Genomic DNA, 14,720 nt, shown 5'->3' with positions numbered 1-14,720 from the left:
TCCACAACACTATCCTGTCAAAACTCATCTCCACAACACTGTCCTGCTCAAAACTCATCTTCACAACACTAACCTGTCAAAACTCATCTTACAACAACACTGGTCCCTTGTCAAAATTAATCTTCACAACACTGTCCTGTCAAAACTCTCTTCACAACACTGTCCTGTCAAAAACACTGCAGGTGCATTATCTGTAAATGACTCTGCACATTGTTGACTTATCATATTGAACCTAAATGTATTCTTATTTTGAAGACCAGTGCTTGATCATTGTGTTGTATTCTGAATCTGTTGGTAATAAATGAAGCTCATATCTGTGAAGGGTCTGGTTATAATCTGCACCAAGAGAAACAGCTCTAATTGCAGCCCAGGCTTATAATCGTCGTCAACCTATACAGTAGGTTACCTGGGCTATGTAATGTGTTACCCTAATAACAGTAGGACACTGGCTACTGTATATGTTGTTAAACCTATACAGTACGGACCTGGGTATGTAATGTTTAACCTTATACAGTAGGCCACCTTGGGCCTAATGGTGTTAGCCCAGGTCCCTACTGTATAGGGTTTGTGGGCTCTTTCTCTTACCGAGCTATCGATCAGGAATAGGTACATTGATCATCCATAATGTGATTTGATGCGCAAATGTTACGAACTTTTAATCTTGTTTTTAAATAGCGTAGATTATCTATAGTTGCTCTTCTCTTCAGGTTTTAAAATCAACTTCACCAACTAAATAAAGTCTGACTTGATTAGATCGGTTGAACTACCAGTTTTATTTCCTAGTTCTATTCTTGTCTAAAAAAGCTACATGTATTTTGTATTCAGTACATGTCATATGTATTCTCCTTGCTAACTTTCACTTTACTGAACTTTGATTATGTAAAAGTACCAGGGTGTACCACTGTCTCAGCCTTTTACTGTTTAGTGCAGACCATCCAATCTAAAAGTGTTGAAGAGCGGGTTTGCACTCCTTCTGCTGCTTATGTTGAGGGCTAAAATCACCCATAAAGAGATATTTCTATATTATAACTCAAAGCTCTACAGCCGGACAATTACGACTAAATACAGGATGACGATATTACTCTGTCCTAAGATGGATTTCATGTTATTTCTCTCTTAAGTTCCGATGGTCGGGTTTCGGTTATAATGATCCAGACACACTTTGTGTGGTCACAGCTCATGTTATCAGACACATCAATTGTCTTGGTCACAGTCATGTCGATCAGACACAATCATTGTTTGGTCCACTTGCAATACAGAAGCAAATCAAGCAAGCTGTAACTTGTCAAGACACATTTATTGATAGTCTGTCACTAGTTTTATGCATGAGTGTTTTCATGAGTTGTAACAATGTCTAAATGATACCATACAGTATCCAATGTAATCACCAGTTACCACATTGTTACTCATTATTAACCTTCTACACATGTCAAACCAAGAAAGCAAAATCTACTGGATCGATGGAAGTAATTAATATACACATTTAGCAGAAGCTTTTATCCAAAAGAGACCTTACAGTTACCGCTGCATAAAAATATGGTTTTGAAGTATGGGTGGTCCCAGGAATCATAACGCACTCTACCAACTGAGCTACATAAGGACCTGAAGTCACTGGGAAGTCACCGTCTCAGCAAGAGTAAGAAAAGTAGTGAGCCACGTACTTATTTCATCACGACTATATTCAACACGACTCTTGATTCTTAACACGAACTCTATTCACCATCAACACGACTTCATTGACTCTATCTCAACACGACTCTATTTATTCAGAACTCTATTCAAAGACTCCTATAATGACTCTATTACAGACTCTATCATCAACATACTGCCTATTGACTCTATTCAACAATGACTCTATTGACTCTATTCAGACACGACTCCTATTTGGGGACTCTATTGCTCAAATCTAGACACAACGACGATCTATTCAACACGTAACCTGACTCTATTGCTCTATTCAACACGACTCTATTCAACATGACTGCTATCTGACTCCTATTCAACACGCCTCTATTGACTCTATCTCAAAACACGGACTCTATTCACATGACCTCTATGGACTCCTATTCAACACGACTCTATTCAACATGACTCTATTCGACCTGCCTATTCAACCACGACTCTATTCAAACACGACTCAATTCAAACACGACTCTATTGCACATGACTCTATGACTCTATTGCAACATGGACTCTACTTCACAATGATAATTTTGAGACCCAAGTTAAAGCAAATGACAAGTATAATCAAAATGTCATAGAAACACAACTAAAACAATATTTAGATACGTTGCAATCTGATCTTAGGGTAGATGTCTTTAATTATTAAATTGTCTATTTTTGCAGGAGAAGTCCCATCTGTGTGGCCAAGTACTGTTTTTCAACGGAAAGCCATTACTTTCACAGAAATGCAGCAGTACATCTAAGGAACCCAGTGTGATTGAGATAATTACAGAAAATAAAGGATGATGAGATAAAGACAATACATTATTAATAAGAAGAACTAAAAAACTTACCTTTGCACCTGGCACAATAATATATCCATACCCTGAAAGGCACTAGTGGAATGCATTGAAAACATGATAATGACACTGACATTACAGTATTTGCAGCCTCCCTCTGAATTCTAAATAGGCATAGGTTGTTTTCAGTCACGTGCAATTCGTTTTTTCCCCAGGCAACCCACACTGGGGTTGGCATCATGTTTCGGTTGTTCCCAGGACAACCACCTGGGTGCGCATTTGTCTGTGTGTGTCCCAGGACACCACTGCCGGTTGGCATTGGTTGTGTTGTTCCCAGGACGATACCCACTGGGTGGCATGTTCGTTCGACATCTATGGCGCCTGTGGCATTAGTTCGTCGTCCAGCGACATGACCACTGGGTGGCATCTGTTGTTGTTGTTCCCAGGACAACCACTGGTGGCATATTTGTTTGTGTCGTCCAGGACAACCATGGCGTGGCATATCTGTCTTTGTTGCCCAGGACAAACCACTGGGTGCATTGTTGTGTTGTTCCAGGACCAACACACTGCCCGCGGTGGCATTGTCACTTAGCTGTCATTTGCACCAAAATCTCACTGACGACATATCCATAGGCTCATTACCACTCGTCCTTGAAACAGCAGCCTCAATCAGGAAGCAGTTTATCCCTTTCGCCTCTTCCTCGAACTCTTGTCAAAACTGCGCTGATTTGTTCGTCCTCCTTCAACAACGGATGACAAAAGCTTTCTGTACACTGGGTGAGCCAGAGGCGACGGCGTATGTCCTATCACAATGCTCCGTGTGCTCTGAGTGAGTTTATCCCTCATACCAAACGCAACCCTCAGTATGCCATACCACAACACCCTCGACCCCCAAGGTCATCGACAGACTGTTGCCGCAGATGCCAGGACAACTGATCCCATCGGAAGAAAGGACGGTGTTTATCAGCTGTCACACAGTGCTCCTTCGTTCCCTGCATCAACTTCCCCGTAGCCGCTTTTTCTGTTTTCAACATGCGCATCATTATTGTTAAGATGCATGTCCATATTTCCGCTTGTATATATTATTCGCTCAGCCTCCTCTCTCTATCTCACTGCCAATGATGGAGGTGGATTCCATTTGTTCACCAGTCCACACTGGTGTCCAATGAGCAAGGCCCCACCGCATGCTGGAACTGCCCTTCACGGAGGAGACCAGGAGGACACCTTATCTTCATGTTGCTGTCTCTATTCTGAAGGTCCATCTCCAGTAGTGGCAATAGTCTACTATAATGTTTGCCCCTTATCTTCAATATTGAAAGTCCGATGTCCAGCAGGGGTTTTTGCCGCTCTTGAATACCGTCTCACATCCGGAACTCCATTTGGCATTTTCATAGGTTAACTTCTACAGATAACATCGACGTTAACATACGCTGCCATGTTCCGTCTCTACATCTTCACAAAAACACATGTGCATTGTCGTTGGCAGAATGGTTGTCTACAACAGCGACGAAGCTCTGTCCTCCGGTGAACCCCTGAAACCGTCATACAATCACTCTGACAAACAGAGGACCAAGTTCAACTATCAATTTCTTCCACTCTGTGAACTCTGAGCCTCTGAGAACTTTTGTCTGATTTTCCCGAATTCCTGCTTCATGAGTTCCAACTCTTCAGGAAATGTCTTCTTTTGTCTGTCCTCCCTCCTACTTTCCATCTGCTTCACCAGATCATCAAACTGGTTGCGAAGGATCTTCACTATTTCACCATGGTCTGGAATGGGATTGCATTTCCGTTTCTGCTTTCTTCTCGAAGAGGACTCCCCTACATCTGATGTTTTAGTTGTTAGCGTCGATGGAGACGTCTGTGTGCCGTCTCCTTCAGAGTCAGGGCTTGGGTCGAACAGAGATGTTTGTGTGGCGTCTCCTTCAGAGTTTACGTTTTTTGTTTTTATTCTGGAGTCAGATGTTTCCATCTTAGTTGCCGTTTTCTTAAATTTTGTCAGACAGATTTCAAAGTCTCGACCGTTAAGTTTTTTTGCTATTTGCCCCATTGAAACCTTGCTTCCTTTGATTCGCTCAGAGAGCTGACATTTCTGTTCAAACACAATGTCAGAGAAGCGTCCATCATTTCGTAGAGCCTGCTTCACTTCCTCCTTCTGTTTTGCATAGACACATAGAGGTCCGTAGGACTCAAGTTGTATGTTTCTAAGTATTGTTTTTGATTTGCTGTTTTTCCCTGCTCTTGTCTCAACAGAGAAAGTGACATAATTGTCTGTTTCCTCATCCGTGTCCCCTGCAGTTTCATCTGTGGCATGTGTGACCATCTCAATAGTGAGAAGGTCATCCTCTTCGATCAGCCAACATGGAAAGTGCTTCACTATGTACCCCTTACAACTCTTGATGACAATGTCTTTCCCTTTCAGTGTCTTCTTGTCCATTTGGTTTAACCCCTTGAATGTGTCATTAGTTTCAAGTGCTCTCAATATTGTTCCAGGTTTGGTGCAGGTGATTTCCTCTTTGGTTATTTTATGAGTTTGGAAACTGAAGGAGAATGAGTGACAGTGTTTCGTTTCTGGATAAATCTGTAAAAGAAAATAGAATATTGATTTTTGGTGTCAATATTCTCATGTTACTGATGTTACTGAAATGGTGAGGATAAAGTATTCTGAGATACTCTGCAGTATATTTTCATCATATTGAGAAACAGTATTGTATAAATATATACACACACACGATAAGACCCCTCTGTCCTTGATGCTGATGATTCTTTTATTATGTGACCCATTAAAGTCATCCTTAAATTAAAACTAAAATAACTTCACTTACATCGCTCTCAGACTTCACCATGGCTGCCATTGGACCTGTGAAATGACCTGTGAAATGATTCAACATTATTAAGTCCCTTGTGGTTGATAAGAGGGTCATTCCATCAATAGTGCATTTTGGGTAATTTGGTTTAAAAAACAACAACTATTTGTGTCACCTAATTGTAACATTGTCATAAAGAGCACGTTCAACTTCATAAAAAAACATGTTTTCCCATCTCAAGAGGTTAAAGGTAGACTCAGTGAAGTGACGAGCAACGAGCAGCTGACTAGGTATCCCCTTTCCCCTTCCCCAGCTCACCTGCTGACTAGGTATCCCCTTTCCCCTTCCCCAGCTCACCTGCTGACTAGGTATCTCCTTTCCCCTTCCCCAGCTCACCTGCTGACTAGGTATCCCCTTTCCCCTTCCACCTTTGTTTGTACTATGTATTTCCTTTCCTTCTTCTCCAGCTCACCGTTGGGACTACGGTTATCCCCTTTCCCCTTCCCCAGCTCACCTGATTGATAGTATCTACCTTTCCCTTCCCAGCTCACCTGTTGACTAGGTATCCCCTTTCCCTCTTCCCCAGCTTCACCTGTGACTAGGTAATGCTCCTTTTCCCTTCCCAGCTCACCTGTTGACTAGGTATCCCCCTTTCCCCTTCCCCAGCTCACCTGTTGACTGTATCTCCTTTCCCCTTCTCCAGCTCACCTGCTTTTGACTAGGTATCCCTTTCCCCTTTCCCCAGCTCACCTCTTTGACTAGGTATCCCCTTTCCTCCTTCCCCAGCTCACGCTGTTGACTACGTATTCCCCTTTCTCCTTCCCCAGCTCAGCTGCTTGACTATGTATCTCCTCCTTTCCCCTTTCCCCAGCTCACCTGTGACTATGTATCTCCTTTCCCTTCCCCAGCTCACCTGTTGACTATGTATCTCCTTTCCCCTTTCCCACGCTCACCTCGTTGACTAGGTATTCCCTTTCTCCTTCCCCAGCTTCACCTCTGACTATGTATCCTCCTTTCCCCTTCCCATGCTCACTTTCGCTGACTATGTATCTCCTTTCCCTTCCCCAGCTCACCTGTTGACTAGGTATCCCCTTCCTTCCCCAGCTCACCTGCTGACATGGTATCCCCTTTCCCTTCCCCAGCTCACCTTGTTGACTAGGTATCCCCTTTCCCTTCCCCAGCTCACCTGGCTTGACTATGGTATCTCCTTTCCCTTCCCCAGACTCACCTGTTGCTATGTATCTCCCTTTCTTCCCCAGCTCACCTGTTGACTATGTATCCTTTCCCCTTCCCCAGCTCACCTGTTTGACTATGTATCTCCTTTCCCTTTCCCCGCTCACCTGTTGACTAGGTATCTCCTTTCCCCTTCCCCAGCTCACCCTGTTGCTAGTATTCTGCCCTTTCCCCTTCCCCAGCTCACCTGTTGACTATGTACATCCTTTTCCCTCCCCAGCTCACCTGTTGACTAGGTATCTCCTTCCCCTTCCAGCTCACCTGTTGACTAGTATCCCTTTCCCTTTCCCAGCTCACCTGTTGACTAGGTATCCCCTTTCCCCTTCCCCAGCTCACCTGTTGACTCATGTATCTCCTTTCCTTCCCGCAGCTCACCTACTTTGACTAGGTATCCCTTTTCCCCTTCCCCAGCTCACCTGTTGACTATGTATCTCCTTTCCTCTTCTCCAGCTCACCTGTTGACTATGTATCCCCTTTCCCCTTCCCCAGCTCACCTGTTGACTATGTATCTCCTTTCCCTTCCCCAGCTCACCTGTTGACTAGGATTCTTTCCCCTCCCAGCTCACCTGTTGACTAGGTATCCCCTTTCCCCTTCCCCAGCTCACCTGTTTGACTAGGTATTCCCTTTCCCCTTCCCAGCTCACCTTGACTATGTATCTCCTTTCCCTTTCCCCCGCTCACTGTACTAGTATCTCCTTTCCCTTCCCAGCTCACCTGTGACTAGGTATCCCCTTTCCCTTCCCCAGCTCACCTGATTGACTATGATCTCTTTCCCTTCCCAAGCTAACGTGCTTGTTCGTTTTCCACTACGTGGTGATCGTTCTCTTTCCCCTTCCCAGCTCACCTGTTGGACTAGAATGTATCTCCTTTCCCTTCCCCCAGCTCAACTGCTCTGACTAGGTATCCCACTTTCCCCTTCCCCAGCTCACCTCTTGGACATAGGTATCTCCTTTCACTCTTCTCCCAGCTCAACACTGTTGACTACGTATCCTTTCCCCCTCCCCAAGCTACCTGTTACTATGGTTACTCCTCTTCCCTTCCCCAGCTCACCTGTTGACTGGTATTCCTTTCCCTTCCCCAGCTCACCTGTTGACTAGGTATCTCCTTTCCCTATCCCCATGCTCACCGTTGACAGTACCCTTTCTCCTTCCCCAGCTCACTTGCTGACTTAGTATCCTTCCCCTTCCCGCTCACCGTACTGACTATAAGTTATCTCCTCTTCTCCTTCCCCAGCTCAACCTACTGTTACTAGGTCATCCCTTTCCACTTCCCAGCTCACCTGTATGATCGTATATCCCTTTCCTTTCCACTCATGTCACCTGCTTCACTGTTGACTCATGTAGGTTCTGCCTTTCCCTTCCCAGCTCACCTGTTGACTAGGTATCTCCTTTCCCCCTTCCCCAGCTTACACCTGTTGACTATGGTTCTTATCCTTTTCCCCCTGCCCCAGCATCAACTTGACTAGGATCCCTTTCCTATCCCCAGCGTCACTAGTTGACTAGGTATCCTCCTTTCCTTCCCTCAGCTCACCTGTGTGACTAGGTATCTCCCTTTCCCCTCTTCCCCAGCTCCACTCTTGACTAGGTATCTCCTTTTCTCCCTTCCCCAGCTCACTGTGACTACGGTATCCCCTTTCCCCTTCCCACAGCTCACCTTCTTGACTTAGGTCATCCCTTTCTCCTTCCCCTCACCTAACTGACTAGGATCCCTTTCTCCTTCCCCAGCTCACCTGCTGTACTGGTACGTCCTTTCCCTTCCCCAGCCTCACTACTGCTTGAATAGATCCCCTTTCTTCCTTCCCTCAGCTCACCTGTTGGACTAGTATCCCTTTCCCCTTCCCCGCTCACCTATTGACTAGGTTATCCCCTTTCTCCTTCCCCAGCTCACCTGTTGACTATGTATCCCCTTTCTCTCTTCCCAGCTCACCTGTTGAATAGGTATCTCCCTTTCCCCTTCCCCAGTACCTTTCTATTCCCTTCAGCTGCACCTAGTGTATTATCCCTTTCCCCCTTCCCCAAAGCTCACCTGTTGACATGTATCTCCTTTCCCCTCCCCACTCACCTGCTGAGCTAGGTAATCTTTCCCTTCACGCCCCCCTGCGACTGGTCTTCCCCTTTCTCTCCGCATCACTACTTGACATAGTATTCCCTTTTCTCTCCTCCCGCTCACTGTTGCCTAGGTATCCCTTTCCCTTCCCAGCTTTCACCTCTCGACTAGTAATCCCATTTCCTTCCCACAGCCTCACCTGCTGACTAGTTTCCTCTTCCCCCTTTCCCCAGGCTCACCTGTTGACTGGTACTCCTCTTCCCCCTTTCCCCAGCTCACCTGTACGACTCAGGTATCCCCTTTTCTTCCTCCCAGCTCACCTGGCTGGACTAGGATTCCTTTCCCCCTTCCCCAGGCTCACCTGACTATGTATCCTCCTTTCCCCTTCCCCAAGCTTGACCTGTTGACTATGTAATCGGTCCTTTCCCTTCTCCAGGCTCCACCTGTCTGACATATGTATCTCCCTGTTCCCTTCCAGCTCCGACTGTCAGATTCCCTCACCTGTGACATTATCCCGTCCCGCTAATGTTACTTACTCTCCTTTCCCTTCCCTCGTCTCACCTGTTGACTATGTATCCCTTTCCCCTTCCCCAGTCCACCTGTTTGACTATGTATCTCTCCTTCTCCTACCCGGCAGGTACTTCCTCTCCCTCCCCAGTCACCTGTTGACTAGGTATCCCTTTTCCCTTCCCCAGCTCACCTGTGTGACTACGTATCCCCTTGTCCTCCTCCCCAGCTCACCTGTGACTATGTATCTCCTTCCCTTCCCAGCTCACCTGACTGACTGGTAATCTCCTTTCCACTCCGCCACGCCACCTGTTGAATCTGTCATCTCCTCCCTTCCCAGCTCTACGGATCCTTTCCAGCTCACCTGCTGACTACTAGGTAATCTCCTTTCCCCTTCCCGCCAGCTCACCTGCTGACTATGGTGCCCTTCCCCTTCCCCAGCTCGACCTGTGGACTAGTATCTCCCCTTTCCCTTCCCAGCTCACCTGCTTGACTAGTATCTCCTCTTCCCTTCCCCACGCTACCTGTTGCTAGTATCCCCTTCTCCTCCCCAGCTCACCTGCTTGACTATGTATCTACCTTTCCTCTTCTCCAGCTCACCTGTTTGACTATGGTATCCCTTTCCTTTCCCCAGGCCTCACCTGACTCTGATCCTCTTTCTTTCGTTCACTTGATAGTTCCTTTAGTACTGTTCACATGTTCCTCCCCTTCCCCCTCAGTGACTACATTCCGTCAGCCACCTGCTGACTATGTATCTCCGTTCCCCTTCCCCAGCTCATCTGTTGACGTTTTTTTTTTTTTGTATCTTCCTTTCCCTTCCCAGCTCACCTTGACTGGTATCCCCTTTCCCTTCCCCAGCTCACTGTTGAACTATGTAATCATCCTTTCCCTCCCCAGCTCACCTTGATCTAGGTATCCCCTTTCCTTCCCAGCTCACCTGTTGACTATGTATCTCCCTTTCCCTTCCCCAGCTCACCTGTTGACTAGGTACTCTCCTTTCCCTTCCCCAGCTCACCTTGACTAGGTATCCCCTTTCCCCTTCCCCAGCTCACCTGTTGACTAGTATCCCCTTTCCCCTTCCCCAGCTAACCTGTTGACTAGGTATCCCCTTTCCCATTCCCCAGGCTCACTGTTGACTAGGTATCCCCTTTCCCCTTCCCCAGCTCACCTGGACTGATGTATCTCCTTCCTCTTCCCCAGCTCACCTCGTGACTAGGTATCCCCTTTCCCTTCCCCAGCTCACCTACTGACTAGTATCTCACTTTCCCTTCCCCAGCTCACCTGTTGACTATGGTATCTCCTTTCCCCTTCCCCAGCTCACCTGCACTAGGTATCCCCTTTCCCCTCCCCAGCTCACCTGTTGACTAGGTATCCCTTTCTCCCTTCCCCAGCTCACCTGCTGACTGTATCCCTTTCCCCTTCCAGCTACCTGTTGACTAGGTATCCCTTTCCCCTTTCCCCAGCTCACCTTCTGACTAGGTATCCCCTTTCCCCTTCCCAGCTCACCTGTTGACTACGGTATCCCTTTCCCTTCCCCAGCTCACCCGTTGACTAGTTATCTCCCTTTCCCTTCCCAGCTCACCTGTTGACTATGTATCTCCTTTCCCTTCCCCAGCGTCACCTGTGCTAGATCCCTTTCCTTCCCCAGCCACCTCTGGGACTAGGTATCCCCTTTCCCCTTCCCCAGCTCACCTGTTGACTAGGTATCCCCTTTCCCCTTCCCCAGCTCACCTGTTGACTAGGTATCCCCTTTCCCCTTCCCCAGCTCACCTGTTGGACTAGGTATCCCTTCCCCTTCCCCAGCTCACCTTCTGACAGGTATCTCCTTTCTCCTTCCCAGCTCACTGCTGACTAGGTATCCCCTTTCCCTTCCCAGCTCACCTTGACTAGATCCCTTTCTCCTTCCCCAGCTCACCTGTTGACTAGGTATCCCCTTTCCCCTTCCCCAGCCCACCTACTGATAGTATCCCCTTTCCTTCCCCAGCTCACCTGTGACTAGTATCCCCTTCCCTCCCAGCTCACCTGTACTAGGTATCCCCTTTCCCCTTCCCCAGCTCACCTTTGACTAGGTATCCCTTTCCCCTTCCCAGCACCTGTTGACTTAGTATCCCCTATTCCCTTCCCAGCTCACCTTTGACTAGTATCCCCTTTCCCCTTCCCAGCTCCACCTTGACTAGTATCCCCTTTCCCCTTCCCAGCTCACCTGTATAGGTATCACCCTTTCCCTCCCCAGCCTCACCGTTGACTTCGTTTCCCTTTTCCCTTCCCCAGCTCACCTGAACTAGGTATCCCCTTTCCCTTCCCCGCTCACCTGTTGAAGGTATCCCCTTTCCCCTTCCCAGCTCACGTTGACTAGTATCTCCTTTCTCCTTCCCCAGCTCACCTGTTGACTAGGTATCTCCTTCTCTCCTTCTCCAGCTCACCTGCTGACTATATCTGCTTTTCCTTTCTCCAGCTCACCTGTTGACTAGGTTTCCCCTTTCCCCTCCCCAGATCACCTGTTGACATATCCCTTTCTCCTCCAGCTCACCTGTTGACTAGTATCCCTTTCCCTTCTCCAGCTCACCTGCTGACTAGTATCCCTTTCCTTCCCAGCTCACTCACTAAGGTATCTCCTTTCTCCTCTCCAGCTCACCTGCTAGGTACCCCCCCCAGCTACTTTGACTAGTATTCTCCTTGCCCCCCCACCTGACTGGTATCTTCCTTTCTCCTTTCCCCAGCTCACCTGTGACTAGGTATTCTCCTTTCCTTCTCCAGCTCAGCAGCTTTTACACTATAACTATTAGATGTTAATGTTCTTTTGAAACATGTTTATAAAGAAAGTTTTCACCGTATTAAAATGAGAGTTCAGTTCAAGTACGCACCAGGGTGATCTTGAAATGAGTGAAAAATTGTAAATTCTATCACTAATCACGTTTATATAAATAAACATCTTCAAAATGCTAATCATAGCACAAAGGCTTTACAGATGATGGTCAAAACTGCGTAATGTTTGGGTTAAAATCTTCTAGAAATAGAAAGAAAACATAATGATCGGATCGTGTCAATGGCTCTTTATTTTAGCAAATCTTTTATGCAGTATAAAAAATCGGATTATAGAATTTTCCATTTTGGGACTATATCAAAGCTGTAACGATATGCATTTCTCCTCCTCCTCGGACGAGGAGAACAGCGGAAAGGAATCGACCAATCGCAGAGTGGCTTAGTTTCCATCAGTGGATTTTAATATAACAAAACGCATACAAAATAACTACCGTGACAGTCCCGTGTAGCAAAACACTGACACAAGAACAAACCCCACAAACACATACGTGACCCTGGCTGCCTAAGTATGATGTCTCAATCAGCGGACAAACAATTTTGACAACCGCTGACCCCCTCCTTTGAAATTGCAGATCATACCAGGCCGAACGCACAAAACCCAACATTAGAAAACAACACATAGGACACCCACCCCAACTCACCCCTGACCATACTAAATTAAATACAAAACAAGTGAAAACCAGGTCAGGAACGTGACAACAAGCACAGTTCATTTAATTATAACAGGCTTTTTTCAAAACTGCATATTGATTGCACATTTCTACTTAAAATCATAAAAAAGGACAAAGGCATAACTCACTTGTGAAAAACGGACCGAGAAACAGGTAAAGACTGTGCAGAAGAACAGGGAAGAAGACGGCCCAGAGAGGCGCTTTCAATAAGTGTAAACAACCAAACTAACACCAGCAGCCTTTCTCTCTTTGCTTGTTTAACACAGACACCCCATGGTGGTTCACAAGAACAAGCCAGATCCAATGGCACTCAATGACCAGCTAAGCTTTGGTTGAATGAATCCAACTAGAAAATTCAGTTGTGATGGTGTAATAGCTTACTGCTATGGCAACCACGTCTAAACCAGAGACTGTTGGTGATCACTGTATATATAGACTACTGTATAAATGCCCACCTACCTAACATACCTGCCCCACGCTCAACTTCTGGAAAGGTCCTGTCTAAACCAGATAGTAGTAAATTAATAAAGCAACTGTGTTTTTGGTCAGGCTATAGAAGGTAATGGAGACTAGTCAAGGATCATATCACCTCCACCCTACCTGTCACCCTAGACCCCCTTCAATTTGCTTACCGCCCCAATAGATCCACAGACGATTCCCTATCCCACCTGGACAAGAGGAATACCTACTGTATGTAAGAATGCTGTTCATTGACTACAGCTCAGCATTCAACACCATAGTACCCTCCAAACTCAGCTTGAGGCCCTGGGTCTCGACCCCGCCCTGTGCAATTGGGTCCTGGACTTCCTGACGGGCCGCCCCCAGGTGGTGAAGGTAAGAAACAACCTCTCCACCCCGCGGATCCTCAACACTGGGGCCCCACAAGGGTGTGTGCTCAGCCCCCTCCTGTACTCCCTGTTCACCCACGACTGCGTGGCCATGCACGCCTCCAACTCAATCATCAAGTTTGCAGACGACACAACAGTGGTAGGCTTGATTACCAACAACGATGAGACAGCCTACAGGGAGGAGGTGAGGGCTCTCCGAGTGTGGTGTCAGGAAAATAACCTTTCACTCAATGTCATCAAAACAAAAGAGATTATTGTGGATTTCAAGAACAGCAAAGGGAGCACCCCCATCCACATTGACGGGACAGTAGTGGAGAAGGTGGAAAGTTTTATGTTTCTCGGTGTACATATCACCGACAAACTGAAATGGTCCACCCACACAGACAGCGTGGTGAAGAAGGCGCAACAGTGCCTCTTCAACCTCACGAGGCCGAAGAAATTTGGCTTGTCACCTAAAACACTCACAAACTTTTACAGATGTACAATCGAGAGCATCCTGTCGGGCTGTATCACCGCCTGGTACGGCAACTGCTCCGCCCACAACCACAAGGCTCTCCAGAGGGTAGTGAGGTCTGCACAATGCATCACCGGGGGCAAACTACCTGCCCTCCAGGACACCTACACCACCCGATGTCACAGGAAGGCTAAAAAGATCATCATCCAAGGACAACAAACCACCCGGCCACTGCCTGTTCACCCGCGCCTATCATCCAGAAGGGAGGATCAGTACAGCGTCATCAAAGCTGGAACCGAGAAGCCTGGAAAGAACAGCTTCCTATCTCAAGGCCACTAGAACTGTTAAAAGCGCATCAGTAACAATAGGAGTGAGCTGCTGCCAACATAACAGAACTCTAATCTTCTAGCCACATTTTAATCACATTTACAAATGTATCAGTAGTCACTTTAATAACGGCACTTTTTATAATGTCTTACATATCCTACATTACTCATATCATATGTATATACTGGTATTCTAACACCACTACGCGTCTTGCCTAGCTGCACGGCCAAATCTCGCTTCATCCATAATATTTATTATGTATGCATTCTTATTATGTCCTTTACACTTGTTGTGTATAAGGTAGTCGTTTGTGAATTTGTTCGAGTGATAATTTTAGCATTGATACTGGCCCTAGTTGTCGCATAAGGAGAACCTCAGACTTAGATACAAGCCCAGAGTACACTGAGCATTTCGCTTACACTCGCATTACATCTGCTACCATGGTATGTGACACATAAATCTGCTAACCCTGTTAGTGACCATAACATCTGCTTTACCATGTGTATGTGAACCAAATACATCTCTCTATCTCTCCCCCCCTCCTC

The 14,720-nt window shown here is 46.6% G+C and overlaps 1 protein-coding gene and 1 long non-coding RNA gene across 2 annotated transcripts; both read right to left on the bottom strand.

Moving 5' to 3' along the window:
- Nucleotides 1-4,044: 4,044 nt before the first annotated feature.
- Nucleotides 4,045-5,686, bottom strand: LOC112077849 (serine protease FAM111A). Its single transcript, XM_024144270.2, has 2 exons — nucleotides 5,285-5,686; nucleotides 4,045-5,040 (listed from the first exon to the last, which is right to left on the bottom strand). Exons 1-2 carry the CDS (start codon nucleotides 5,381-5,383, stop codon nucleotides 4,045-4,047), a joined length of 1,095 nt encoding a protein of 364 aa, XP_024000038.2. The 5' UTR covers nucleotides 5,384-5,686.
- A 5,051-nt stretch (nucleotides 5,687-10,737) lies between these two features.
- LOC139026513 (uncharacterized) lies at nucleotides 10,738-11,473 on the bottom strand. Its single transcript, XR_011478328.1, has 3 exons — nucleotides 11,400-11,473; nucleotides 10,968-11,009; nucleotides 10,738-10,822 (listed from the first exon to the last, which is right to left on the bottom strand). It is a non-coding gene; the product is annotated as an uncharacterized lncRNA (long non-coding RNA).
- Nucleotides 11,474-14,720: the final 3,247 nt, after the last annotated feature.

The sequence above is a fragment of the Salvelinus sp. IW2-2015 genome, unplaced genomic scaffold, assembly GCF_002910315.2.
Source record: "Salvelinus sp. IW2-2015 unplaced genomic scaffold, ASM291031v2 Un_scaffold4983, whole genome shotgun sequence".
In the NCBI taxonomy this organism is placed as follows: Eukaryota; Metazoa; Chordata; class Actinopteri; order Salmoniformes; family Salmonidae; genus Salvelinus; species Salvelinus sp. IW2-2015.
Note: the sequence above shows the minus strand (reverse complement) of the source record. Positions and strands in the feature narration are given on the sequence as shown.

Bases quoted from the DNA above. Each gene is read 5' to 3' on its own strand.
- LOC112077849 (XM_024144270.2), bottom strand. From the start codon at position 5,383: ATGACCCTCTTATCAACCACAAGGGACTTAATAATGTTGAATCATTTC. The intron at 5,041-5,284 runs GTAAGTGAAGTT...TTTCTTTTACAG, and splicing joins TGGTGAAGTCTGAGAGCGAT to ATTTATCCAGAAACGAAACA.